This window comes from Uranotaenia lowii, chromosome 1, assembly GCF_029784155.1.
Source record: "Uranotaenia lowii strain MFRU-FL chromosome 1, ASM2978415v1, whole genome shotgun sequence".
NCBI lineage: Eukaryota > Metazoa > Arthropoda > Insecta > Diptera > Culicidae > Uranotaenia > Uranotaenia lowii.
The window spans coordinates 165,533,342-165,558,949 of record NC_073691.1 but is presented as its reverse complement, the minus strand read 5'-3'; the positions used below and the strand labels follow the sequence as shown (position 1 = coordinate 165,558,949).

At 37.2% G+C, this 25,608-nt stretch overlaps 3 protein-coding genes across 3 annotated transcripts; 1 reads left to right on the top strand and 2 right to left on the bottom strand.

Annotated features, from left to right (window-relative positions):
- Nucleotides 1-1,416: 1,416 nt before the first annotated feature.
- On the bottom strand, nt 1,417-12,536 carry LOC129741311 (ER membrane protein complex subunit 6). Its single transcript, XM_055733058.1, has 2 exons — nt 12,304-12,536; nt 1,417-1,813 (listed from the first exon to the last, which is right to left on the bottom strand). The coding sequence occupies exons 1-2, from the start codon at nt 12,440-12,442 to the stop codon at nt 1,605-1,607; spliced, it is 348 nt and encodes a 115-aa protein (XP_055589033.1). The 5' UTR covers nt 12,443-12,536; the 3' UTR covers nt 1,417-1,604.
- A 3,688-nt stretch (nt 12,537-16,224) lies between these two features.
- On the top strand, nt 16,225-17,528 carry LOC129738109 (WD repeat-containing protein 91; the record flags this gene model as incomplete). Its single annotated transcript, XM_055729296.1, has 3 exons — nt 16,225-16,492; nt 16,548-16,688; nt 16,750-17,528. Coding segments are annotated over 3 exons (1,002 nt in total), but the record flags the coding sequence as incomplete, so codon positions are not given.
- On the bottom strand, nt 17,447-25,143 carry LOC129741228 (probable serine/threonine-protein kinase clkA). Its single transcript, XM_055732974.1, has 5 exons — nt 24,684-25,143; nt 23,800-23,860; nt 22,839-23,496; nt 21,957-22,091; nt 17,447-21,895 (listed from the first exon to the last, which is right to left on the bottom strand). The coding sequence occupies exons 1-5, from the start codon at nt 25,074-25,076 to the stop codon at nt 21,250-21,252; spliced, it is 1,893 nt and encodes a 630-aa protein (XP_055588949.1). The 5' UTR covers nt 25,077-25,143; the 3' UTR covers nt 17,447-21,249.
- Nucleotides 25,144-25,608: the final 465 nt, after the last annotated feature.

The window sequence follows — 25,608 nt, the reverse complement described above, 5'->3', positions numbered from 1 at the left end:
TAGTTAAGAACATCTTTTTTGTCACCTTTTTTGTACACTGGGCTCATTAACGATTTTTTCCAGATGGTGGGAAATTTTTGCTGTTCTAGAGACTGGGTGAAAATGCTTGTCAGAGGTTTCACCAGTAATGAGCAACACTTTTTCAGTACGCACGCCGGTATGCCATCCTGTCCGGCTGTCGTGGAGTTTTTCAGATTAATTATTGCCTCTAACACCATTTCCTCGCTTACAGCAAAAACATCCAGATCCAGCACATCGATGGGTAATCGTGTTACTGCGGCGTTCAATTGACTAGCGGTTGGCGATTCGACTGAAAAAACACTGGCGAAGTGCGTCGCAAAAAGGTCGCATTTTTCGTCAGCTGACATGGCAATACGATCATTTAATTGGAGTACAGCTGGAAGCCCAGACTCTTTCCGTTTGGAGTTTACAAATTTCCAGAACTTTTTTGGATTGCGACGAAGTTCAGTCTGAGTACGATGCACATAACGACGATAGCAAAGTCGGTTGTATATCCGGTAACATTTAGTAGCCGCGTTCAATTTGATTTGTTACAATTTTTCAATTGTAACAAATCTCCCACGAATGTTGCTGTTCCCGCTCAAGATCTAAAACGATTAGTTAAAGAGAAAATACGAGAAAAATGGGAATGTACATAGAGATGTTCGACGAATTTCCTGAGGAGAGTTTAAACATGCACTTCCAAACCAACGGATTGCAGATGCGCAACCGAGCAGAAAATTCTAAGTAGAATGAGAATAGGTCATACTCGTTTGACCCACTCATTCTTATTCGAAAAGAATTCTTAGTAACGAACCAGATAAAGAAAAAGCTCTCCTACGATTCATAAAAAGTGTTGATTTATGAACAAAATTTAATAGATTGAAGAACTAGTTTGTATGATTAGTTTTCGAACACGAATGCCAAAAGTTGGTAAAATGTCCTTAAAAAAATAAATAATAATAATAATTACTAGTTAGTTTCACAGAAAAGTTCATCAATTTATCTATGCATTAAAAAGTTCTTTACAAAAGACAGTGTTTATTTCCAAGAACCTTTAAAACAATGAAAATTCATTTCCAAGAAATAAAGTTTTACAATCAAATGCTCGGGTAACCCATATTTCGAAGTGTAAATATCAATCAGTGAACCACTTTGCAGCTGCCAAATTAATTCAGGTGTTCAAATAAACTTTAAAGCACTTGTTTTATAATGTAATGCTAGGGATATACCTAAGCGTTTTTACATCACACCTCCGAGAGGAAAGAACGTTTCAATAGGAAGGGTCGCGTGAAATGCTACACGAAAATGAAGTTTAAAACGGGAGACGACTATCTCTATAGGTTGTTCTCTGTTCACCTGTGCAAGGATATTTCTTTCCCTTCTACCGGAACAAACCAAACAGATACTGCTCAATAGAGTTACTGTTGTTATACACGGTGTTTGTTTAATTACTGAATCAATTTAACGCTAGCATAAATATGTGTCCCTCCCGTTTAGAAATGCTTTCGGTCATCATCGCGCCCCTTAGAAGGTAAACTAATCGCTACGAAACAAAATTCACCCCTCACAAGATTTGGTGTCCTCCACATCTACCCACAGTTCTAGTAAACATGAACCATACCGTACAGGAATGTCCAAAACAGTACGTACGTGCAGAGCCCACCGAGGAATCCGTTGGTCAGGAGACTCTTCCGGCTGATGAAATATTTCTGCCAGTTGGTGCCGGATTTGAGCAGCAGCATACACCACAGACCTAGCACGGCCAGCACGTAAAACAGGAATCCGATGATTCCGGTCAAACCGAGCACACCTGTAGGGAGAAATATAAGCACATTTAGAATCTTTCCAACGTTTGTAGTTTCCTTCCACAAAAAAAAAACGAAATACGTGATTGATTCAATTATTCAATAAAATAATTTCCAGGAAGGTGTTAGTTGCGAAAAAGTATCGCTCAAAATGAGTTTTGTTAATTTGATTTATGTATTGCGTTTTCAGGAAATAAAAAAAAATTCTATTATTTTCATTGTTTTGGGTTAAAAAATGTCTTTCAAAACATTAAGACATTAAGAATTTTGGCGATATTTAGAAATTTGACGAATATTTCAGAAAAAGTGTTTGTATTGTTTTCTCTTAGTTTTTCTTTGTTGATGTTTGCTTTATAAAATTTTATTGTTGTTGTTTCTTTTTTAATTGTGTTTTATTTAATTTTATCTTGTTTTGTGATTTTTTGCTTTATTTTGTACTAGCTGCCTTTCTAAACATTTCAAAATTAAATGAAATTGCTTAAAAATTTTAAATTTTTATTTTTTGGTGGCATTATTCCAAATCAAACTGCACTAATTTTCTGAAACTTGATCTCTAAATTTGTTTTCAAGTCTAAAATTTTTAATCTGGTTTTTAAGCTTCATAAGTTTTTAATTATTTAATTTATAAAAATTTCCCACCATCTTCCCCTTCCAATGCTGACGAACTAAACCATAGAAATATTTTTTTTTGGGAATTGCAGGATGGCCACCCAAAATCAATTTTTGGTTTCCCGCATGGTCTCACGAAAATCCCGATTTTGCAAAACAGAAAACCAAACAAAATTCCGAATATTCATTTTTGAAACCATATGAAGGAAAATCGTTTAAACTTTCTTCTAGTTGTGAATGATCTTTCAATGGATTATTTCCAGTTATTTTGAACCAATTAAACGGCAAATCATTAGATTAACACGCAGGGTTTTTTTTTTAATTTTTAAAATTAAGTCACTCAAGTCGAAAATGTTAAACAAATAAGATTGTTCATGAAAGAAAAAGGATAAGGTACACCGCGGAACGATGGCTATTAAAACAATACTGTGCACTTTTTTTCAAACTTTTTATGCAGAATGTAAAATTTACTTGTAATCTATCCAATAACTTTAAAAGAGATACGATTCCGACAATAGCGGATGTTTACAGCGACTATTTGAAAATTTTCTATTTTTAACTAAAGGGTGATACTGTCAAAATTTGGTCAAGGGAAAACGCGTGTAAATCGGTGAAATCGTTTATTTAAAAAATCAAATTAAATTTCTTTTTCAAGTTTAATTAGTATAAAATTCAGGAAAAACATTCAGTTAGGCTTCCGCTTTTCCAAATCTGAATTGCCGGACCTCACGCTTAACCCCTGTCATCAGATTTTGTACAGCCACCTTGTTCACCTTCTTCGCCGCAGAAAGAAAGTTTGCCTTGAACTGGTGCTCGTCCTTAGCAGTTTTTTTGGTCTTCTTTAGGTTCCGCTTGACAATAGCCCAGTATTTCTCAATTGGGCGGTGCTCTGGCGTGTTGGGAGGGTTCTTGTCCTTGGGAACCACCTGCACGTTGTTGGCGGCGTACCACTCCATGGCCTTTTTACCGTAGTGGCAAGATGCCAAATCCGGCCTAAACAGTACGGAACAACCGTGTTTCTTCAGGAAAGGCAGTAGACGTTTATTCAAACACTCTTTCACGTAAATTTCTTGGTATAGTCCCGGAAGCTATGAAAATGCTGCTTTTCAAGCCACAGGTACAGATGGCTTGCCAAATCAGATATTTCTTCGCAAAATTTGACAATTTCATGTGCTTGAAAATATCTGCTACCTTTCCCCTTCCTTTTGCCGTATAAAACTCCTGTCCCGGAAGCTGCTTTAAGTCGGCTTTGTCGTAGGTTTCGTCGTCCATTACCACGCAGTCAAACTTCTTCAGCATCGTCGTGTACAGCCTCCGGGATCGCGCTTTGGCCGTCGTATTTTGTTTGTCATCGCGATTTGGAGTCACTACCTTCTTGTAAGTCGATAGTCCGGCTCGTTTTTTGGCTCGATGCACGGTTGTAGACGATACACCCAGCTTATATGCGGCATCTCGGAGAGAGAGGTTAGAGTTTCGCTTGAAACTACCGGCAACTCTCTTTGTCGTCTCAGCGGCTTCCGGTTTTCGATTTCCCCCCGATCCAGACTTCCTGGCTGTCTACAGCTCTATGTTTCCATCCGGCTGAATAACAACGGAGCCAACAGCGCTCTAATTGGAATTTTGAGAACTTTCAACCAGGCTTACTGATAATAGCTTCGTTGGCTTGAAAATTTCCAATTGTTACCGACGCAACCACAGTAACGACGCTGTTGAGCATTGACTCGCGAACGAATCAAAACATACAACATCATAACGCCGTCTTAGACTGACCACACTGACATGACACTTAGAACAAAAATTCAACCATAGTCTGTCTAATTTTTTGTTGTCAGATTTTGCAGGTTCGCAATACCGACGGCAGGTGGCGAACCTGAAAAATTTGACAAAAAATGCCCTGTTGGAAAAATGGTCCTGTTTAGTCCGATTTTATCGTAGAAATTGCGTGTTTTATTTTTAAAGTTGGGTGGCATTTCCTAACTGGGATAGCATTTCTTCAAATCGATCGATGCGCACTCTGGAATCGACATTGCGTACTGTTGGAAAAATTATCCAGAAAACGAAATCGAGTGTCCAGTCAGTATGGTCAGTTGTCTTAGTGAACCATGTACTATGAATTTTCTTTCTGTTTTTGTTGCCTAGCGTTCCTTGTTGATTTTCTCCTCCAAATTTTCAGTCATTGCTTACTGCAGCAATCATTTGCTTCGCTACTGAATGAATTCGTTTGCGAGTTGATTCGGCGCGAGTTGATGACGATGCTGTTGATTCATGCCCAGAATCAGACCTTTAAGGAATAATGGTACTAGGGATCAATTCCTGGGATAAAGACTAAGACAGATATTTAATAAAATAATGAACACACCTTGAAAATAAGCCAATATTGGCATAAATTTGGTTTTTAAGCATCTCTTGCGTTCCGAAAATTAAATAGTTTTCCTTCATGAAGCGTTCGCGGCGAAGCAGGATCGTCAGCAGGTCGAGTAGATGTCGAAGAATTCGACGCCGTCTACGCGCAATGTTTTCATTAGAAGCGAATGATGATTGTTTGATGGTTACCGATAGTAACTCAGAAAATAACTGATCACTAAAAAGGGGAAGAAAAACCAACTAGGTTCGCGTCGTTCCATGCTGAAAAGCATCGTTTCTAAAGAAAACTGACTTTCTATGTTGAGGAGTAAAATCGTTGGTGACTACCCAATAAACATTTTGGCTGCTTAAGAACGGCAATTCGCTGAACAAAAGCTGAGCTAAAGCGTAATTGCTGCTTCAGCTTAATGGTTGAATAAAGACAAACTATAACCATGTTTCAGCGTTTAAAGAAGTCTCAGTGCAGCCAATGAAAGGAGTTGAAGAGTTGCTTCCATAACACTATTTCAGCCTTTGTTCAACCATTCGCTACCATTGGAACTTGACAGACTGTGAACTGTGGTAAAATTGCCCTGCATGATGGCGGCTTGATTGGAATGAGAGGGGAATTTTTGTTTTCTTTATGCAATGAAATTTTTTTTTATGATTTCTCATTTAGCTTAATTTTGAAAGAAAGAATAAATTTCCTCACAAATTTTATTTTTGGTGCCCAAAACTGAAAAAAAAGATCATTTCTCTCACACTTATTTTAAAAAAAAATTCGGTTGAGAGGCATGTTGGTCGCTTAAGATCGACAAATTTTCATCGCGCCGCAGACTTCATGATTGGTTCTGCGTACTGCGGCATGCGACCAACAAGCCGGAGGTTTAAAAGTCGGGGCAGTTGAAACGAAAAAAAAAACAACACAGAGGGGAAAAAGTGGGTGCGAAACATCTGACAGACAGACATTTGACTTTTTTTTATTTTTTTTTTTTTGATGATCCGTCAATTGACGTTTAATGACGTTTGCTGAATACCTTCTCCAGATCAAGATGATTAAAGGCTGAAGACACGTGAATTAGTGAATTTTTGAGACCTTCTTTCAGCCAGATTGCTGATTAAAAATTGAACCACGATATTTTTTCAGCGTTCATTCAGCAAAAAGTGTTTGTTGGGTAGGATCGGGGTGAAAAACCATTCAGAGCGAAGATCAGCAACCTTGCTTTCAACCGCTTCGCCGAGTACTTCGACTTCGAAGTTTCAAGGGCTACTTTCCGAAAAAAAAATTTAATGGTTTCGGGAACTTTGTAGATTTAACTAGTTTTAACTCATTATTTTATTAAGTTATCATTAGGATCAACATGCGATCCATTGATGTTTTTACACAAATTATAGCAACGTCCTTGAAGGGTAGATGTGACGAAAGTAACTCGTCTGTACTTCAAATTATCTGTGTCATACTTTTACCTGTACACAATTATAACATATCCACCCTTTGTATTGATCGTTGAATAGAATAAACCTCAGTTCTTACTCAAACTTGTCATCATTTTCAATGTCACACTCAGGGCGTGTACAGCTTCGGGTGTGTTCTCATACCAATTAAAACCTACTGGCCCAATACTCCCGGGAACTAGCTCAGTAGCAGGAGACCCCTGAACTGTGTCTCAGGGTCGGCCTACTACTGGGTAAACGGAGAGAACGCGGATCAAATTTTAAGAGGCAAACTGTGGAGTTTCTTGCTAAATAAGAAGTTAGAAAATTAAATTTTGGAACTGGGTTTTTTTTTATTTTTACTACAATGTGGGTGTGGGTGTGGTTCAGGGGTAGCTTCACTGGCTTTTGAGGGTGTACATACCGTCGACGGATTTTTCTCGTTGGCGCGCTTGCAGGATACTGGTCGTGGAACTGCTGTGTTGAGCTCTGTTGTTTCTCAGGTAACTATTTATGGTGACTGTGGCGATGTGTACCCAATTTGTAGCTTTTGGGCACCAGAAATGGTAAGCACTGGCGTCTTCCCTCTTTGACACTATCGGCGGACCACAGCAAGGCCGTATTGGTCGCGCCGAGAGGGGGTCTCCTTAATAATTAAGGCCCGTCGGGTCTGAGACTTCTCTCCTTTACAATGATGGTTCCACGGAACCAGAGAGTCGGGTCTTTTACGGATTAGACGTAGGCAGTCAAAGACTACCTAGGCCGAATCGCGTGCGCGTGTGAGGTCTCGGAGGACGTTTTTGCGATCGAAAAATCGATCCAAGAATACAAGGTCCTGTAATCGAGCAAAAATGTAATTGCAGGACTCAATTTTGGCTTTAATAGGTCACCATTACCTGAATGATCTACGTTGATCTCAACCGGAAATGCCACATAAACCGTACTTTCTATTGTTTTAGACACTCACAACATTCACACACGAACGCCAAAATGAAAATGACCTATAGCGGAAGCTAGGTCATCTTCATCCCTTCCTTTTACCATTTCTTCAATAGTTATGCCACCCAACATGGCGAACCACCCCTACTTGTTCATACTACTATGAACATTTTGTTGAACACCCCCGCTGAAGCCCGCCTGATTATAAACTAACAATAATGTGTACTTGTTATTCAAAATTTAAACCAAACTAGCTAATACATGTAATTTTCCCTATTTCCCTTAAATTTAACAACATACACAACAGCTCACCTATAACAATTTAAAATATTTTAAAAACGAACTAATACCTTTTGTAACAACGGTTACACAATACACGGAATCGTCCATCTTGTGACAGGCAATCGTAATCGTAGGCATGGTAGGCGAACAATTCGCTGTCAAAAAGCGCTCCGTCTCCACCCCCTACCAAGGAGAAACTTTTGGTACCCTTTGCCTACTTTTCCTACACTCAGCCGAAAAGGAAACGTTAAATTCACCTATATTTTCACGTAGGCGCTCATTACGTGAATTTTTGCTTGATTTACGTGAATCATTTAGAAGCTAATAAAAAATCACTTGATATTTACGTAAAATTCACATAGCCGTTTGTTTCCAAAACCAAAACACATCCGATTTACGTGAAAATCCAGCGATCCGCCAATTATAGTGGGGTGGGTGAAATCTATGTGTTTTTCACGTAAATCTCAATGGCTTATTGAAGTAAAATCGATGTGATAAAATATACAGCACAATATGGCGTGGATCCAACAGTTGCTGCTGACAGATAGAAGAATTCTGGGTGATGCAGAAGTTGAATTTTTGTAAGTAATAAAAACTGGGTTATGTGTTTGTTTCTTCTCAGAACATTTGATATTTTTACAGAATTGGAACTGGAGCAGCCAAGACGGCCGAGTTACCACTAAAGGGACACACCAAATGCCATTTCCGCGACGATGGTTTGTGTTGAAAAACTAAGTGAAGTGAAGTTTAGTTAGTTTGAAAGTGGAGATTTAAAGTTTTGTGATAATCGTGTTTAATTTATCATTTATTGAAGGTAATAAAAAATTCCCGCTAACTTAAAAAAAATAATTTATAAACATTTGAAGAAACTCCCTATATTAAATATTTTAATGAAAACTACGTGAAATGCATGTAGCAGACGAAATCAAATCCACGTACGCTCCATATGGATTTCACCTACAACTCACATGAACTTTACGTGAATTCTGCCTGCTGCGCGAGCTCTGTTTGCTATCTGAAATTCACGTAGGTTTCACGTGATTTTCATGGTGGCAAAAATCCATGTACATTTTCACGTAGCGTTCATGTGAAGAGTTTTTTCGGTGTAAATATGGACCCGTAGCTGTAAGCACGCTGGTCACACTTCCCATTGCACGGTGGTCAAAAAATGTAAAAAACGTGATTGTTGCTTATAAATTTTTTGTTTTACATTTCATCTTCTAGGTGCCTTGAAAAAAGTTTTACAGTAAAATGACCTCTACAAGAAATTTTTTTGATTTTTTTATTTAACCTCCCTATAAGGGAGATAAAATATCTAACTTTGAAACCGTTGGTCCAATATCTTTGTTGTCTTCGACAAACTTGTTCAAAACACAATTTAATAAAACTTTGTCTTGAACGTTGAGTGCCTACCACTTTTATCTTTCGAGTTACAGTGTAAAATATGAAAAGAACCTTCAATAATCAGTTTTTTTAACATGAAATTTTTATAGTATTTTTATAAATTTTAAAATATTCTACAAACTTGTTCAAATGATCAAAATACATATTTTTGCTGAATATGAACATTCTAAACATGTAAAATGTAAGCCTTCAGAGTTATTTTGATAAAATGCATGAAACCTTTTTCAGATATGTATAAATTTTGCTTTACCATGTTTGTTGGACAATGATTTCTGTATCCATCTATAGCGCATTCCAGATGACACAGTGTGTTTTTCTTCTGCACTTTGTTGTTTAGAATGCGCTGTATTGAATAGAAAAACAAACAAACATGGCAAAGAAAAAATCTGATTTTAAAATTCTGTACGATACAGATTTCAACGGTAATTCCTCTTTTTGATTGCGTTATTATAAATTGTAAATCCTGATTGTGACTCTGAATCCTGAATTAAGAATTCTGAATTACGAATTGTTGTACCTTGAACAAGCAATTATGGAATATCTATATATTTAAAAAGCAATTTCTGTATGTTTGTTTGTTTGTTTGTTTGTTTGTCCTCTATAGACTCAGCCGTCTTAAGAACTAGAGAGCTGAAATTTGGCATGGATGCTCATTAGGACCAGGAAGGATGAAAAATGTTTTCAGATTTTTGGATGACCCCTTCTGAAGGGGGTCGTCCATACAAGACAAATATTGTTTTCACGATATTGACGTTATTTTTCGTCGGATTGTGTTGAAAATTTGCACATGAGTGTGTTGAAAGACGAGCAATCGATTTCAGGTGTCAAATTTTGGGTAAGGGGACAGCCAAAGGGGTCGTCCATATTAACTGTTCGTTGTTTTTGCGATATTGACGTTATTATACATCGTATTCAGACGAAAATTGGTACACGATAGTTTTGAGTGACGTGCAATCGATTTGAGCTATCAGATTTAGTGTAAGGGGCCGGCAAAAGGGGTCGTCCATATTAAATTTTCAGTATCTTAGTGATATTGTCGTTTTTATACATCGGATTGGGATGAAAATTTTCACATAGGAATTATTAGGGACAAATAACTGATTTCACTTATCCAAACTAAAATCAGGGGTCGGCCAAAGGGGTCGTCCATGTTAACTATTCACTGTTGATGCAATATTGTCGTTATCATACATCGGATTCAGACGAAAATTGGTACACGAGGGTTTTGAGAGATGAGCATTGGATTTCAGGTATCCAATTCAGTTTAAGGGGCCGGCAAAGGCGGTCGTCCATATAAACCTTTCAATATTTTTGCAATATCGACGTTATTATACATCGGATTGGGATCAAAATTTCCACACGGTAGTTTTCAGGGACGGATAATCGATCTCAGATGTCAAATATTTTGCCAGGGGTCGACGAAAGGGGTCGCCCATATAAATTAATTATTCACTATTTTTAGCAATATTGACGTTATTATACAATGGATTGCTTTGAAAATTTGCACACGGAAGTTTTGAGGGAAGGGCAATCGAGATATCAAAGTTTATATAAAAGCCCCCGAAAGGGGTTCAGCTTTTTGGCAATAATTGCGTTGTTATGCAATGATTTAGTCGAAATTTATACACGTGGATTTCGATTCCTGATTTCATATTTATTAGCAGACGACAGACGAAGTGATCGTCCAATATTTTTGCAATTATCACTTAACAATGAATCTGGAAAATGCTTGGCAATTGACTCTCATACAAACTGTTCGTGACATATTGCAAGTTGAAAGCGAAACGGAGTTCGTATGAGATCAGCTAGTTATTTATATTATTCACTAGTGTTACGAGCACCCCTAGTTTAGTGGTTTCGGGAGTTAGTGGAGGAAATAGTGGGGGACACGGTGAAGAATCTCTTCATCTAATAACTAGGATCTGAGCGCAGTGTTCATTTGCTTATATAAAATATGGAATACTACTTTCGGGTATTACCTATCAATTATAAATTTTGTTTTTGACTTCTGCGTTTCAATTGTTGAATTATAAACTCCAAATTCGGATATAAGAGTTTGGCAATAAAACAGTGAATGAATAGATGTGGACATATTTGGACATATGGCACACGGGTTTTGTCATTAGAACGATTCTCTTACGCTGTTCTCACAAATCAATTCGGTTTCTGAGTGACAGTATTCTAAGTACCATATATGAAGGTCTGATTTCATACCACGTAAAAAAATCTTTGTACTTTAACCCTCATCCGCATTAGATTTCATTACCCTAATCAGCACTTGTGGTGTCAATTTGACACCACAAGCTCATTTCGATATAACTTTTGACGTGTTAGACCGATTTAAACAAAACTTATATCAATAGAAACCTTACCTTAGTACCTACTCGGAGAGCAAACAAACACGTTTTGCTGGACGAGGTGCTTGTAGTTCTAGAAATTCAGGAATGATTTTATGTTTATAATTTTCATATTTTTGTGAAATCTCACAGCGTGAATTGCAGCACCTCACTAGAATGTAGATTAAATGTGCTTTCCAATGAATATACTCTTGGTTGGTCCAAACAAAGTAAAAGCACTGATAATCCGGGTACAACATGACGGTGGACCACAAAAACAGATGAAATTTCAATTTGTAAAAAAATCGCGCAAAGTAGTGAAGTTTGAAAAATTCCAGTAAATTCAATTTTTGTTGCATCAAAAATCTAAAGACAGCAAAATGTTGGAATTTTAATACATTTTGTAGTCATATTTTTTTCAAAACTCTACCATCGCTCAAACAGTATTTACTAGCAATCGAATGAAAAGTAGGTTTTTTAGACCACTTTTTTAACTTTTTGTGACCATTTCATTAAAAAAAATTTAAAAAAATATTTCTTGTCTTCATGGTGTAGGCATTAACTTCAGCTTTCATATGCATAAGGCAAATTTTTTTGGACGTGTAACATATGAACTACAGCAGTTTTCGTGAGGCATGTTTTTTCAGATTTTTTTTCTTTCATGCTGAATAACGAGAAAACTAGTAACTTTAGCTGTATATAATGTTTTAAACATATTTTACTGACATTACAAGGTTTCTATTGATATAAGTTTTATATGAAGTTCATAATAATTCAAACGACTTAAATAGATTTTACTTTGGTGGTGTCAAAATGACACCAAAAGTCGGAAAAGGGAGTTTTTTGTCCAGGCTTCCAGGATTCGTCCATGAAAAAAGTAAAGATGCAATATTGAAGAACTTTTGAATTCATTTAGGGTCCCCGAAGAAATTTTTGTATTTTGAAGCTTTTGAAAAAAGTTACAAGCCTTCAAACTTGCAATGGTGTCAAAATGATACCCTAATGCGGATGAGGGTTAATCAATTTGATTATGAAATTTCAAACATAAGACCATTGAGAACCTTTGCTTTTCTTTATGATATTTATACAGTGAATTGCAACCGACAGGCTACGTTTTAGTGAGCAGCTTACAGAATACGATAACTTACCTGCCGTGCTTCCGGAAAGGGCGGCCATCGATGTGCGACAGTACTCTACGGCGGAAGCGTTGTTCCGGATAGCCATTTCACTGTAGGCGATGATTTCACCGGTTTTGGTTTCTCTTGTTTTCACTCTAGACGTTGCCATTGTAGCCTACCGAAACCGATTCGAAATGCACCACTTTTTCGCAGGTTTTTGGAGAAAAATTGAAAATTAAAACCAAATATTTTGATTGATAAGCTGGGTTGCCAGGTGCCCAGATTTGTCTGTAAAACCAAGACTTTTGACCCTTCGTCCAGATATTGGCCAGACACAGATTTTGCCCAGATTTTTACTGAGAGTGCCCAGATTTTACAGACTTTCAAAATTGACAGATAAAATCAATATTAATGTATCAGATTTGATATGTAAGATGGCAGATTAGACTAAAATCTGGCTTGTATTGTTTGGTATGACCAATCAATCATTAAACTTTTTTTTTTTTTAAATAAGATCGGCATGGAACGTGGTAGGAAATAGTGTTTGTTATAAAGTAACCCGAACATCATAGCACAAACACCCCCCCCCCCCCCCTCGCTCACACGATTCGCCAAATTTAATTTTTTGTTTACTACCAAATTTGTGATTTTCCTTATGCACAGACACACACAGACTTTTTTTCAAAATTGCCCAGATTTTTCATCCTCAACACCTGGCATCCCTGTTGATAAGCACGATTGATTGGCTGATGTCAAAATCAGAGGACAATTTTGTACACTGAAAAAAATAAATGAGAAAAATTAGAAAAATCATAACTTCGTACACGGTCTAAGAGCAAACGCACCAATAAGTGAGTATAAGATGCCCGGTTTTGCTCATTTCAGCGGACCGGTTTTGGGATACACACTCTTTCGTGCACCGGGCGGTAGCATAATTATTTTTAAATTTAGCATTGCACTGAGAAAACTTTTGAAGAAAATCTAAATTTAAATTAATACGTACCGAGTAAATTTTCGGAGTCGTCAGTTTTTTGCTCAAATTTCGATGAATGTTGGTCTTAAAAGGGCCTGGGGGTGTTGGCAGTTATTTGACGGGATAGCTGCTATCCGTATCGTGACGTCAAAGTCTACATCCTGGTTGAACATGCCATACAGAAGCAGCAAGGCCAAGCAGCTTCGAACACCAGCAATCGGGTCCGATGACGGATGCAGCAAGAACTTCCGAGCAGGATGTTTGCTTCGCTTGGCCTCGTCATCGTATCTATAGGACACCGCTTTCAACCGGTGTGGTGGTTGTAAAGCGTTGAGTTTTCCTTACGGTGTTTCCAATTCCGTGTCACCCGTTTGCTGGATTGTGATTAAAAACTTATTGAATTGTAGGACGACTTGATTGAATAAAATAAGTTCAGATAAGAATATATTTTCGAATTAAGCTCGATTTTGCTTTCAAAACGCCGGGCACTTATATTTCTAACAAATGGACCCGAAAAACAAAATTTAACAAACCAAACAATTCAACTAAAATTCAACTTTATTTGTTTATTATATTTATATTAAAATCATACTTTTCTAAAAAATCTTCAACTTCTTTTTCTATCCAACGTGCTGTATGAAATAATTGCTGCTCCGAAAAACTGGGTCCCATTAGTTGCAAACTTATTGGACCTCGTTCCGAAAGCCGAATCGGTAGGGACAGTACTGGAATGCCACCCATATCGGCCGGTTGGATACAAAAATCCTGCACAGCGCACTGGTCTCGATTATTATTACTCCGAGAAACTCCGAGTGACCATTTTTGGTCACAAATTACGATGCTTCAAGTTTGTTTATCTGAAATTGAGTGAGAAAGGAAAAAATGTTATCAAAATTCATAGGTAGAAAAAAAGTCAAAAACAGTATAAAATACAAAATAAATAACTCACCATCAGAACCAGCATTTACACTTTCTCGTTCAATTCCTGGAAAACCCCGAAAAAATGTAACGAAATTGCGAATTTAACTGCAGTTATTACAAAAAAAACCATCCACAATTTTAAGCTGATACATTTTTTTTCTTAAAATAAATATCAACAAACATCTACACGCTGCGACATCGTTTGTTTAATTCTGCTCAAAACGGTAGAATTTTTTCAGTGCATGTTTGCTCTCGCCCCTTTCTAGTGAGCAAATTTGGTGATTTTGTCGGTCCCGACGGCATCGGCCCTATTTTGCTCACCTTCATACTAACCCCCGGTGCGGTATGGAAGTGATTAAACTCGTGAGCATTTTCACTTTGCTCGCGATTGCTGCGGATGCCCTAAATAAAAAACTCAGCAGCAACTTTTTTGTATATGCAACTCGGACAAAAAGTGCAGGGACTTAATGTTAAGTTTAATGCATTAATTGCATTACATAATGCAGAACATTTTTATAATTATATTTTAGACTAATAAAAATTTCGATTCCTCGAATCGAAATCGAAATTTTCACTAACTTAAATATCGAAAACAATAATTTTTCAAAATTAATAAACATTAAACATTTTTATAGTTATATTTTGGGCTAATAAAAATTTCGATTCCTCGAATCGAAATCGAAATTTTCACAAACTTAAATATCAAAAACAATTATTTTTCAAAATTAACAAACATTATTAAATAATTTTAAATTAAATTAATTTTTTTTAAAGGTACTTAATTCGATACCTAGCCAACACTGAGAGAAATGGCTTCATAAAATCAATAGTTTTTTTCACATCTATTTTTTCGAAACATGCATCACTTCAATGACTGCTTAATAGAATCCAAAAAAATCTATTATAGAAAAAAAATGTAGAAAATTTCACCCAAACTATTATCAAAATCGGTGAGTTTGTTCGATGGATTCAGTTATAGGAGCAGTGTGAAAAGTGTAAAATTAGTTTTCTTGATAAGTAAAATGAGAAATTCATTTTATTCAAGTGTAGCGAATATAAACATTCAAACAAATTTGGGCCATCCAAATATTACGTCATCCAATTTTTTATCATTTTGAACCCCGCTTTTCCCCTACGTAACACATTCTTATCTAAAAAACGTCAAGGAATATAAATCAAGCGTGAGTTTTCAAAAGGACGTATGTCGCAAAAGTAAACAAATTGAGTTACTGTTTGCACGGTATAGTAAATTTTATTTTCTTCTGTATGAATTAACTGTTTGTACAAAAAAAAATAATATGCCGTTAGCTAAAAAAATATACAAACGACCTATGTCATCTTTTCTCAGTGTTTTCGAAATTCTTCTTTACACCTCTTTTTGGTAAAACGACGCATCTGTCAAAACAAATAATATCGCACACACAGCAGATAGGATCGCAGCAAACCGTCGTATTCGTCAAATCAGATACGTCGGTTTTTTCACATCATTGCAGATGCGTCAGTTTTAAAATAATTATTATTTTAAAACTGACGCATCTGCAATGATGTGAAATGAAAACAATTGAATGTGATAATGAAAACAATTTGTCCAAGCGACGAATCATAAAGGGTGTATGTAAATATTAAACTGTCACAACGACGAATCATTATGGCGTATGTGAAAAAAAACTCAACAATACGGTGTAAAATATTTTTTTTAACAAATTCACTAGGAAACAGCAAAAAATCCAGTATGCTCAAACCTATAATTAAAACATTATTGTTTTTCCTACAACTGCCATGATAAAACTTGATTCTAGATCAAACAGCTTTAAATAGCATTTATTTATATTAACATAATTTTGTCCCTCCTTTTTCTCAGATTTTGTCTGATGTTACATACGTCCTTTTGAAAACTCACGCTTGAAATATTGAAAAATATTTAAACGTTTAAAAATGTTACGTAATATTTGAATGATCCCTTTGGAAAGTGAAAAGTGAACTTTGTGAACTTTATTTACAAAAAATCGTGCTGCTGCTTGTCGCCTTTAATCTCCAAAACTAACAAGTTTTAAATTACATTCTCGAAAACATCATCCAAGCTGGCTCACATACAGTACACCGATGGGTTGGTACGGGAGTATATCCTGTTCCGAGGCTTTTCGGGAGCGCTCAAATCGTTCGATGCTGAGCTGAAGAACGACAAGGATAAAAGCTTCCGAGTGGACAAGCTGATCGACCAGCTGATGCAGCAGATTCAGTCGCACGATCTGCAGGGCTTGAGGGATCTATGGTCTCATCTGAACAATCACCTCTTTCGCAATCTGGAGCACAGCTACACTTCTGGTAAGTAGTGTCGCTGAATGTGTGCAGGTTGTTTAATCTTTTTTTCTCTTATCAGCGGTCAATAAATTAGAGCAGTCGATGTTGAAACTTTACCTAGTGATCGCGTACATGTCTAATAAACAGGAAAAAGTTAATGACTTTTTTACCAAAATGGCTCCGGAATTGGTAAACCAGAGCGAATGGAAGGAATGGTTCTGTAAGTTTTCTTTTGTCAATCAGGAATGATTATTGTTAAATTTTATAATCCTAAATTTTAGATTTCCCATTCTGCAAGAACCCGGAGGAGCATTCCGCGTTCGCCGTTTGCTTCACCAAGCAGTGGCAAGATACCCTGCTTATCTCGCTTCATAACTTCCTGTCGACCATTTACCAATGCATGCCCCAGCCAACGATTTCTAAGGTTGAAGCCGAGAGTAGTCTGCTGCGCAAGCTACAGGAAGAAAACGGGCAACTTCGGGCCAAGCTGCAAAGTATCCAACAACAGCAAGCTGGCTCCAGTTCCACCGGACCGAGTGCTAGCCATCATCAGTCACGTTTGTCGAGCTTCTCTTCGGATGGCAAGATTCGGTTCGGCAGTAGGGGCTCGGCAGCGAATCCACAATCGCTGAACGATATCGTTCCGTTCGACATTCCTCCGCCGGCACATATTGTCGATGATTTCTACATCATTGCCCAGGAATCGAACAACATTGGCAATGCGGCCGAATCGCAAGCCCGTGGATTGAAATCGTTGATCAAAAACATAAGCTCCGGGGGCAGCCCGGTGCTGGGCCGCAAGGATACGGCATCGGAGCGCAACAAACGGCGCTCCGGGAGCGTGGGTAGCCGCAGCAACTGGATACATAGTTAAGAAGCTAGGTTATTTGGTATAACTGGTAATGTTTGTTTATGGTTTTTCTGTTTTTTGAGCGGTTTACTATTTAATGTCCTATATGTTATATGATCTCACAATCTACGAATATGCTTACATAGAAAAAAATAAACGGATGTATATGGTTATAAAATGTAACTTTCGAAAAATAAGTTTTATTTCCCTGTATCATGAATTTTTGCTAGAATAAACTTTTCGTTAATATGGTAATCCTCGATTCTTCGACAGATCTCCATTGATTCAAATTGTTTGCTTCCTAACTGCATTATTAATTTTGAAGTAGTTTTTGTTTAAACTGGCTTTAATGCTCAGCTGTACGTTGTACAACATTCAGATGTTGTACAGATAAAGAACACGGAACCTTCAGTGTTTTTTCGTATTTTAGTATACTGAAATCTTCGACTCTTCTTGTATTGTAACTGTGTGTATCGATTCCTCACATTACATACATTGTTTTCTATGTTTCATATGAATCTGGTGAATACTTGCCGCTTCATTTGGGTAATATTGATGCGCAGGAAGCAATTACACACTTCCTTATGGACATTTTATTTATTTTCTTAACTATGTAAGTATATTTCCATTGAAACTCATTTTGCGTGACGTGTTAAGCTTGGTTCTTGGAGCTCGTTTGAACTCACGTTTTTTGTCTTAAGCACTTGAAGTAGTCATACTACTGAAATTTGGCGAATCACGTTCCGTGACTTACTAAATAATGTACTTTATTTAGGATTTTTCGAAGGTAATGACATGGGTTTTTCTCACATAAGTCAAATAGGACTACATTATCGTTAATACTTAGACAGATATACTTGATTGTATTTAGTTAATAAGAATGGCCACTTTTATTTATTTATTTATTTAAATAAATAAAAAAAAGTGTAGCCTACACTTTCGAAATGATCAAATACAAGTACAGCAATTTTACTGGAATTAGCAGAACTGTAAATTTGCACAAACATGATCCGTAGGGGTAGCGACGATTGCGGCCCTCCTCTTACTAAACCAAAGTTAGGATAAATACCCCCGGCACATAGAAACTTTATAATTGAAATGCCTTAATAAAACCATTTGTAAATTTAAAAATAATAATTACCATAATAGTATTTTTTGTAGTTTTTCATAATTTAACGAACTGCAGTACACTTATCATAGTATAGGAAGAATGAAACATGATAAATCTCACTCGCTCCAAGTCAAAATTATTTATTAGCTTACCAGAAGGTCACATGCCAAGTTTCAGGAAGATCTGACCATAGGAAGGGGTTGCTTGAGTCTCAAACGTGAATAAAATTTTAAGGTTTTCTGCCCGGGAGGAACAAAAAATACTGGTTTTTCATCAATAACTTTTTTCATCACTAGCCGATTGTTTTTTATGGTTGATTTTCTAAAAGCCTAAGTTGAGACAAATATTTCACCCGAAGACTGCAACACGATTGGACTTGAAGTAAAAAAGTTATTGCAGTTCGAAGGTCGCAAATTTTGTTCAACACGCAATGAGTACTTTTTACGCATTGCGTTTTATACGAGAATTTTCGACCAAAACACAATCTTTGAACCGCAATAACTTTCTTGTTTTAAATCCAATCGAGTTACAGTCTTCGGGCGAAATATTTGTCTCAACTTAGGCTTTGAGAAAATCAACCATAAAAAAACAATCAGCTAGTGATGAAAGAAGTTCTTGGTGAAAAACCAGTATTTTTCGTTCCTTCCGGGCAAAATACCTCAAAATGTTATTCACGTTTGAGACTCAAGCAACCACTCCCTATGGTCAGATCTTCCTGAAACTTGGCATGTGACCTTCTGGTAAGCTAATAAATAATTTTGACTTGGAGCGAGTGAGATTTATCATGTTTCATTCTTCCTATACTATGATAAGTGTACTGCAGTTCGTTAAATTATGAAAAACTACAAAAAATACTATTATGGTAAAGTAGCCATAACTTCTTCAATTTTCAACCGATTTTGATAAATAACCACTTGAAATCTTTGTTTTAAATTGTCATTTAAGCGCAAAAAAAAATCAGAATTTATAAATGCTACCATTGAGTCTAAAACTTTCGTTGAAACAAAATTTTATCTAAAAAAGTGCGTTTTTTATAACTTTTATTCTCATAAAGTCACTAATATCAACAATACTGTTAGTCAAACGCAAAAACAGTGTTCAGATGATCGACAGAAAATTTATTCACCTTCAATATGCAAAAGAGGGATTTCAAATTACTGTTGTGCCGTCCGAGATATTATAATGTAAGTACAAGAACTTTTTTAATTTTTCCGAAATTTCATAATTGGAGCATAACTCAAAAACGGTTCTACAGAGATTTTTTTGAATTTCATTTTTGGATTCAGCGCCCGATTTCACATTAGAAATGACCTTCAGTTTACTTAGTTCAAAAATGCTGTAAACTAGTGTAATTGTTTGTTTGTTTGTTGTTGAATTATAGACAAAAAATAATAATTAATAATCGTAGGGGTAAAATCATTTTCAACTTGGTATCTGGGTAAGTCAATGCAATTTTTTATTTTCAGCATAGTTTTATGTGTATGGGTCGAGATTGGACCAATCAATTCGAAAAAAAAAGATGTAACTACCATCAAGACGCCATTCACCGCCCAGACCCCATTTACCGCCCAAAATCACCCTTTTGTATGTATTTTGAAAAAACTGGGATTTTTCCTCCAAATATAAGACCTGTGTTGTGTGTCAGCATCATTGCTTGACCATTTCACTGAAAAAACTTCACTTAATTATGCTAACTATAGCCAGAAATAAAATATTTTGTTTTTCGTTTCCGGTCAAATTATTGAATTCGACGCCTGTTAGCGAACTAAGCATTACTGTACTCCTAGGGCAAAAAGGGTTTTTGTTTACTAGATAGTACCTATTGGACCTAAAATCGACTTGAAACGATAGTTTTATTTCCGTAGAATAGATTTGCATCAAAAAATTTTCGATTTTTTCAATAGTTGTTGTTTTTTGAAGCGTTTAGTGATGGGCGGTAATTGGTGTATAAAAAAAAGTGTGGGTTCCTAATGACCGGTCACGCACAATTTCTTTGTTTTTAACGCATATATTGTGTCAAATGTGTAAATTGTAAGAAGCATTTAGTTTGATTATGTTAGAAAATGATGTTTTATCGCTGAAAGTAACCGGCTACTTGAGGTTGTTTGCCGAGAATCATCATTTTGTCAGACAACGCACTTTGTTAAAATTCGTACTAAATTTGCAGAAAAAATTTCACAAAATGTATTCTCTAAAGAGCCAAAATATGGTTTTGACAGCTCGTTGTATGGAAAATACTAAAAAGAACAGTTTCCGTGTTGTTTAGATAGTTTTTCCTTAAGAAAACATGATCGATACCCGAAAAAGTCGAGTGGGCGGTAATAGGGCCAGTTGAACACCCCTAGGTTTAGTTAATTATTTTGAAAAGCGTACATTTTTCGCATTCCACTAATTTTTTTTATTTTAAGTAGAGCAGTTTTGGGATGTATTGAAAAAGAAAGCGAAAAAAAATCAGCCGTCGTTTTTTTATTACACATGTTTGAAGTTGAAAAACCGCTTAACTGGGCGGTGAATGGCGTCTTGATGGTAATTGCATTTAAGATCGGAAACTTCTTCTCAATTCTAACCACTGTTACGGTTTTAAGAATAAGTCCATAAAGTAATTCATGCTGGTATAGAAATAGAGCACTTCTGATAATTAATGAAATGTGAAGTATTTGTAACTACCAAAAAAACAAACTGCAGCGTTCTGTTCTTTCAGCAAATGAACATATTTAGATTCCATTGGAAGCAAAAAAAACCGCAGATAATTTGATTGAACTCAAGAAAAAAATATGTTTCAAGGAACATAAAAATTAAACCTGTCAGTGAATGTCCTGTTCAAAACCGTCCGTAGTCGAAGCGTTCCGAGCCGGCCGGCCTGTATCGATCCTGGTTCTGGCCCGTCTGGTAGCCGCCCTGATCATTCCGATGATGCTGTCGTGGTGCGTTTCGGTACGAATTCATACCCAAGGAAGATCGCTTGCTACTATCGTTGTTGTTCGTCCCCCAAGCATCGTTCCGTCCTTCGAAGTTATTGCTCCTGGTAATTTCATGATCCGGCCTAGAGCTTCGAAAACCGTGACCATTGTTTTTATTGTAACGATTGTTATCTGGATAGCGGTTATTGGTTTGATCAACGTTGCGATTATTCCTACTCATCTGTTCCTGGTGACGATTGTCCGCCATATCCGGGTAGCGTTGGTTCATTGAGTTGGAGTTGGTCATGTTGTTTCGGTTGCCGTTGTCCAAGTTATTAGAGTAATGGGACCTGGAGGTACCGGCGTACGCTTCCGCTGCGTAACTGCCACGATTGCCACCTGAGTTTATATTCGCGTTAGAATCCTGATAGCGATGATCTGATGGTATGTTATGTTCATAATTTGGCTCCCGGTAGAATTCATCTTTGATATATTGTTGTCTTTGATGAGATGGGGTCCTATCAACGGGAACGTTGCCCGCAGCCGCCAATCCGAAAGCATCCGGTCTGTAACAAAATAGAGTTTAAATTTAAGTGCAATTGTGTTTTTTTTATCCAAAGTTCATACCTGGTAGAATTGACCGACATCCCTGATACATCAAAGTTCTGCAAATTATGGCCAGAAAATCCTTCTCGGTCATCTCTAAATCGATTCACATTGGAATTCACATTCTTCATCAGCTGCCGCTTCGCCTCTTCAATTCTAAAATATAAGCGTTTTGAATCGTTTAGTTTAAGTACGATTAGAGTGCAGGGAAGGGTCAGATAAAGTCATAGGAGTTCTTTCATGTTTGATCGCAGTACTTTCAGGTGTGATGTGGTAACTGGCGTGGCTTGGCGTTATTTTATGCTTTCATCCTGAACATAATTTAGGAGTAAATTGACGCAATTCTGTAAAGGCAACATGTGTGGACGGTGTGGACCGCATTTTAATGCTACGAATAACACTGTGGCGAAGAGAAATGCCAGAAAACTTATATAGTCCATCTCTTCGAAGCATGGTGAGAGGCATTCTCGTGCAAGGAATTTCGCGATATTTTCTGGTCTCATATAATTATAATAACTACTGAAGTGACAAAAATTATCTATTTTATCGTCGCTACTTTTCCTCAATCTCGGCAGTTTCGTGACATTACGGCCAACGCTTAGACTGCAGGGCTTCAAGTCATCGGGTTCTTGACACCCGAATAACCCGAATGGTGGTACCATAAACACCCGAACGTCAGATCTCTTTACGAACGGAAATCTCAACATTCAACTCAAAAGCCACTTTTTCAGAGTCAGTTGAAAAGATCCAATCCTATAGGCAACGAACATTTCTAGTCTGTTGTCAAGGTAAAAAAAAATTGGACAACAACCTATTGGCAACACATCGGGTCTTAAACGTTACCTTTTTACGGGACGAATACTGCACATTTAATAACAAATAATTATACTAACGTCTACGTACTTTCTTTGCTGCTTCAGAAGCTCGCTCCGTTCTTCCTCGATTTTGGCGCGATGTTCCATTTCAAAACGTTGCAGGTCGGCTTGTTCCTGAAGGATACGCGCCCGTTCCCGGGCCAGCTCTTCGCGTTCCTGCTGCAGCCGTTCCTCTTCCTCATAAAGAAGATTTAATTGAGTGTTCTGTAATTCATCAGACTGGTTTCTACGATTCTCATCACCTCGATCGCGTGATCTGTTACCCCCCTGATAACCACGATCACTCGACCCTTCTTGATTGTTTGGAACGTCAAACTCTTGCTCATCGTCCTCGTCTGTTTCATCTGCTGTTGAATCAAATTGTCCTTTTCCGGGCGAATTTTGTACACCACCTTGTAGATTTGCTTGAGAAATACGTTCGACTTTAATTCGATGCCCAAGTAATTGCGTCCCATTCAGCTTGGCAATACAGTCGGCTGCCATTTTATTATTTGCCATCGTCACCCGACCGTAGGTGTTGGGTTGCGGTTCGGAAGTCATTTGCATCACTTCCACACCGAGAACACGGCCGTGTGCTTCGAAAGCAGTTTTTAAAATACGGCCATCAGTCTGCAGTCCTAAACCGGACACCCACAGGTTTCGAAGGAGTTTCCGTTCTGCTCTGCTCCCTCTTTTATTCTTATTCTCTGGAAAGGTATAAATCATGCAATCAAACGATTAATTTCTTTTCATGTTTCCGTGTGAATTTTTCGTATTTAAAAAAAGTCAACTTAATCATTTGATCAATGAAAAGCAAGTTAGGTAGATAACCTTCATATTTTATTTGCTGGAGAAATATCTTGCTTGCAGATCGATATTTCGCTGATAACGTTCAGTAACCCAATGTACGTGGCAAAGACAGAGAACTTATTCGTTTGGTTTATAGGTATCTTCTGTTTGAATGATAATACATTAAAACCGTTCTGTTAGCAACAAAGCAAAAAACTTACCTCGCCTTTTCATCGAACGGTTATTGTTGATTTGCGGATTGTTGTACTTTGCAGAGGTTTGCTGTAAAATACAAAGTTATCATGTAAATCAAATTGAAAGCATAACTGTTTGTTAGTTACTATTTTCAACGAAAAAAAATCTGCTGATTGTCAAGTAGCTTTTGTGGAATAGAAAATAAAACAAAAGGCATAGTGCATCAGATAAGCTGTAATTTTACGTTCTTATGAAGAGCTGAAAAGAATGCTATTCAGCATTCTATCGAGGTGATAGCAACAATACACAGTCCTGACGTTTTCAAATACATCGTTTGAGGGTTTTCAAAGAATTTCAAAGAATGCGACTGATTAATTATTTGCACAATTACAGCCCTCAATAACCCATAGATCATAATCATCATCATAGCGTCCGTGTTGCATTATGTTGTAAACTGAGGTAGCACGGATACAAGAGAATAAATAACACGTAGTTACTTAACAGTACATATTAAAATAACGTTTATATTTGCAGAACCAAACATAAAGTGAATGGTTGGTTGTTGTTTTCAACCCGCTGGTTGCCGCGTCGATCAGCTGACATAAAGGATGCCAGCAATGAGCCCAGCGGTCTTGTTTGGCTGCCACCGTCCGCACTCAGTTCACTACCGGTGCAAAACTGAGCGCATAAATGAACACAAGACAGCAAAACGTGCACAACTGGTGCAAAACTGAACCAAAACGAATACGGTAGAAACAAGTAAAAAAGTAGGTTGCTGCATTACGGAAACTTTTCATCTTAAAATGGCTTATAGGGTACCTTGTCGTTTTGGCTATCTTGCACGTTAGGTATACAGAAGCTTACAGAAGGAATAAAGATTCGATCATTTCGTACTTGTACTTCTACTCACCCGGATAAGGACGTTCTTGAAAGTATTTCCAACTCTGATGTCGAATTCTTGATCCATAAGTTCGTTAAATTTTTTGCGTTCCTCTATCGCTTGCTGGGATTCATTAGAACGGTCATGGAACAGTAGACGCCATTTATAGCTGAGTCGCTTAATCTGGCTAACGATCTTAGGCCTAGATCTAATCGGGCTACGCTCACGATCCCATATTGCTTTCAACTTATCCGTCACCACCTTCTGGGCAACCCGCTGGGCCGTGAGGTGTCCCGTATTTTTGTCGACTTCTCTTATGTGGAACTGCAGAACTTGAAGCACTTCGCGAGCTGTTGGTAAAGAATTTCCCTGGAAATCTCGCTTGGCCGGTCCAATCAACCAAAGATCCTTTGGATTATCCATTTTCACAAAGAAAAACTTATAATTTTATGTTGAGACTGAATTTTTCGATTAATCGATAGAATTTGTTTTCATCGGCAAACGACAACCGAAAATTACTCATAAGCCGTAGAAAATTTAAGCAATACACGCAGAAAATGTAGTACATATTCATAAAAATATTATTACGCTTTAGAATAAGGTGGTCCAAAATTTGGCAAAGCGTATAATACAGGGAGGTGACATCTAGTTCTTCTTTCGAACAAGAATCTTTTTCTTTTTTTCTATGCATCGGGAGAGACGTTTATGGTGTTTTCCTCTCAAAGCAGTACGAAGTCTCAAAAGTCAAAATTTCAGCCAATGAGGAATCAGAATGATTGATGTGTTAGTGTGCTATCAACCATACTTCTCTAGCATTTGACATTTAGTTCGGGTCCTTGACAGCAAAATGTCAGGTTTGTTATGGGCCCACAAAATCACGGGCCCTTAATTTTGATGGTTGTCAAATTCAATGACAAAGGATAGGGATGCCATCTCCCTGGTATAGAGTTGTTTT

Excerpts from the sequence above, each read along its gene's own strand:
- LOC129741228 (XM_055732974.1), bottom strand. The coding sequence starts at position 25,076 with ATGGATAATCCAAAGGATCTTTGGTTGATTGGACCGGCCAAGCGAGAT. Across the intron at positions 23,861-24,683 it reads TCAAGAACGTCCTTATCCGG|CAAACCTCTGCAAAGTACAA; the intron begins GTGAGTAGAAGT and ends TGTATTTTACAG. Across the intron at positions 23,497-23,799 it reads CCGTTCGATGAAAAGGCGAG|AGAATAAGAATAAAAGAGGG; the intron begins GTAAGTTTTTTG and ends ATACCTTTCCAG.
- LOC129741311 (XM_055733058.1), bottom strand. The coding sequence starts at position 12,442 with ATGGCAACGTCTAGAGTGAAAACAAGAGAAACCAAAACCGGTGAAATC. Across the intron at positions 1,814-12,303 it reads CCTTTCCGGAAGCACGGCAG|GTGTGCTCGGTTTGACCGGA; the intron begins GTAAGTTATCGT and ends TTCTCCCTACAG.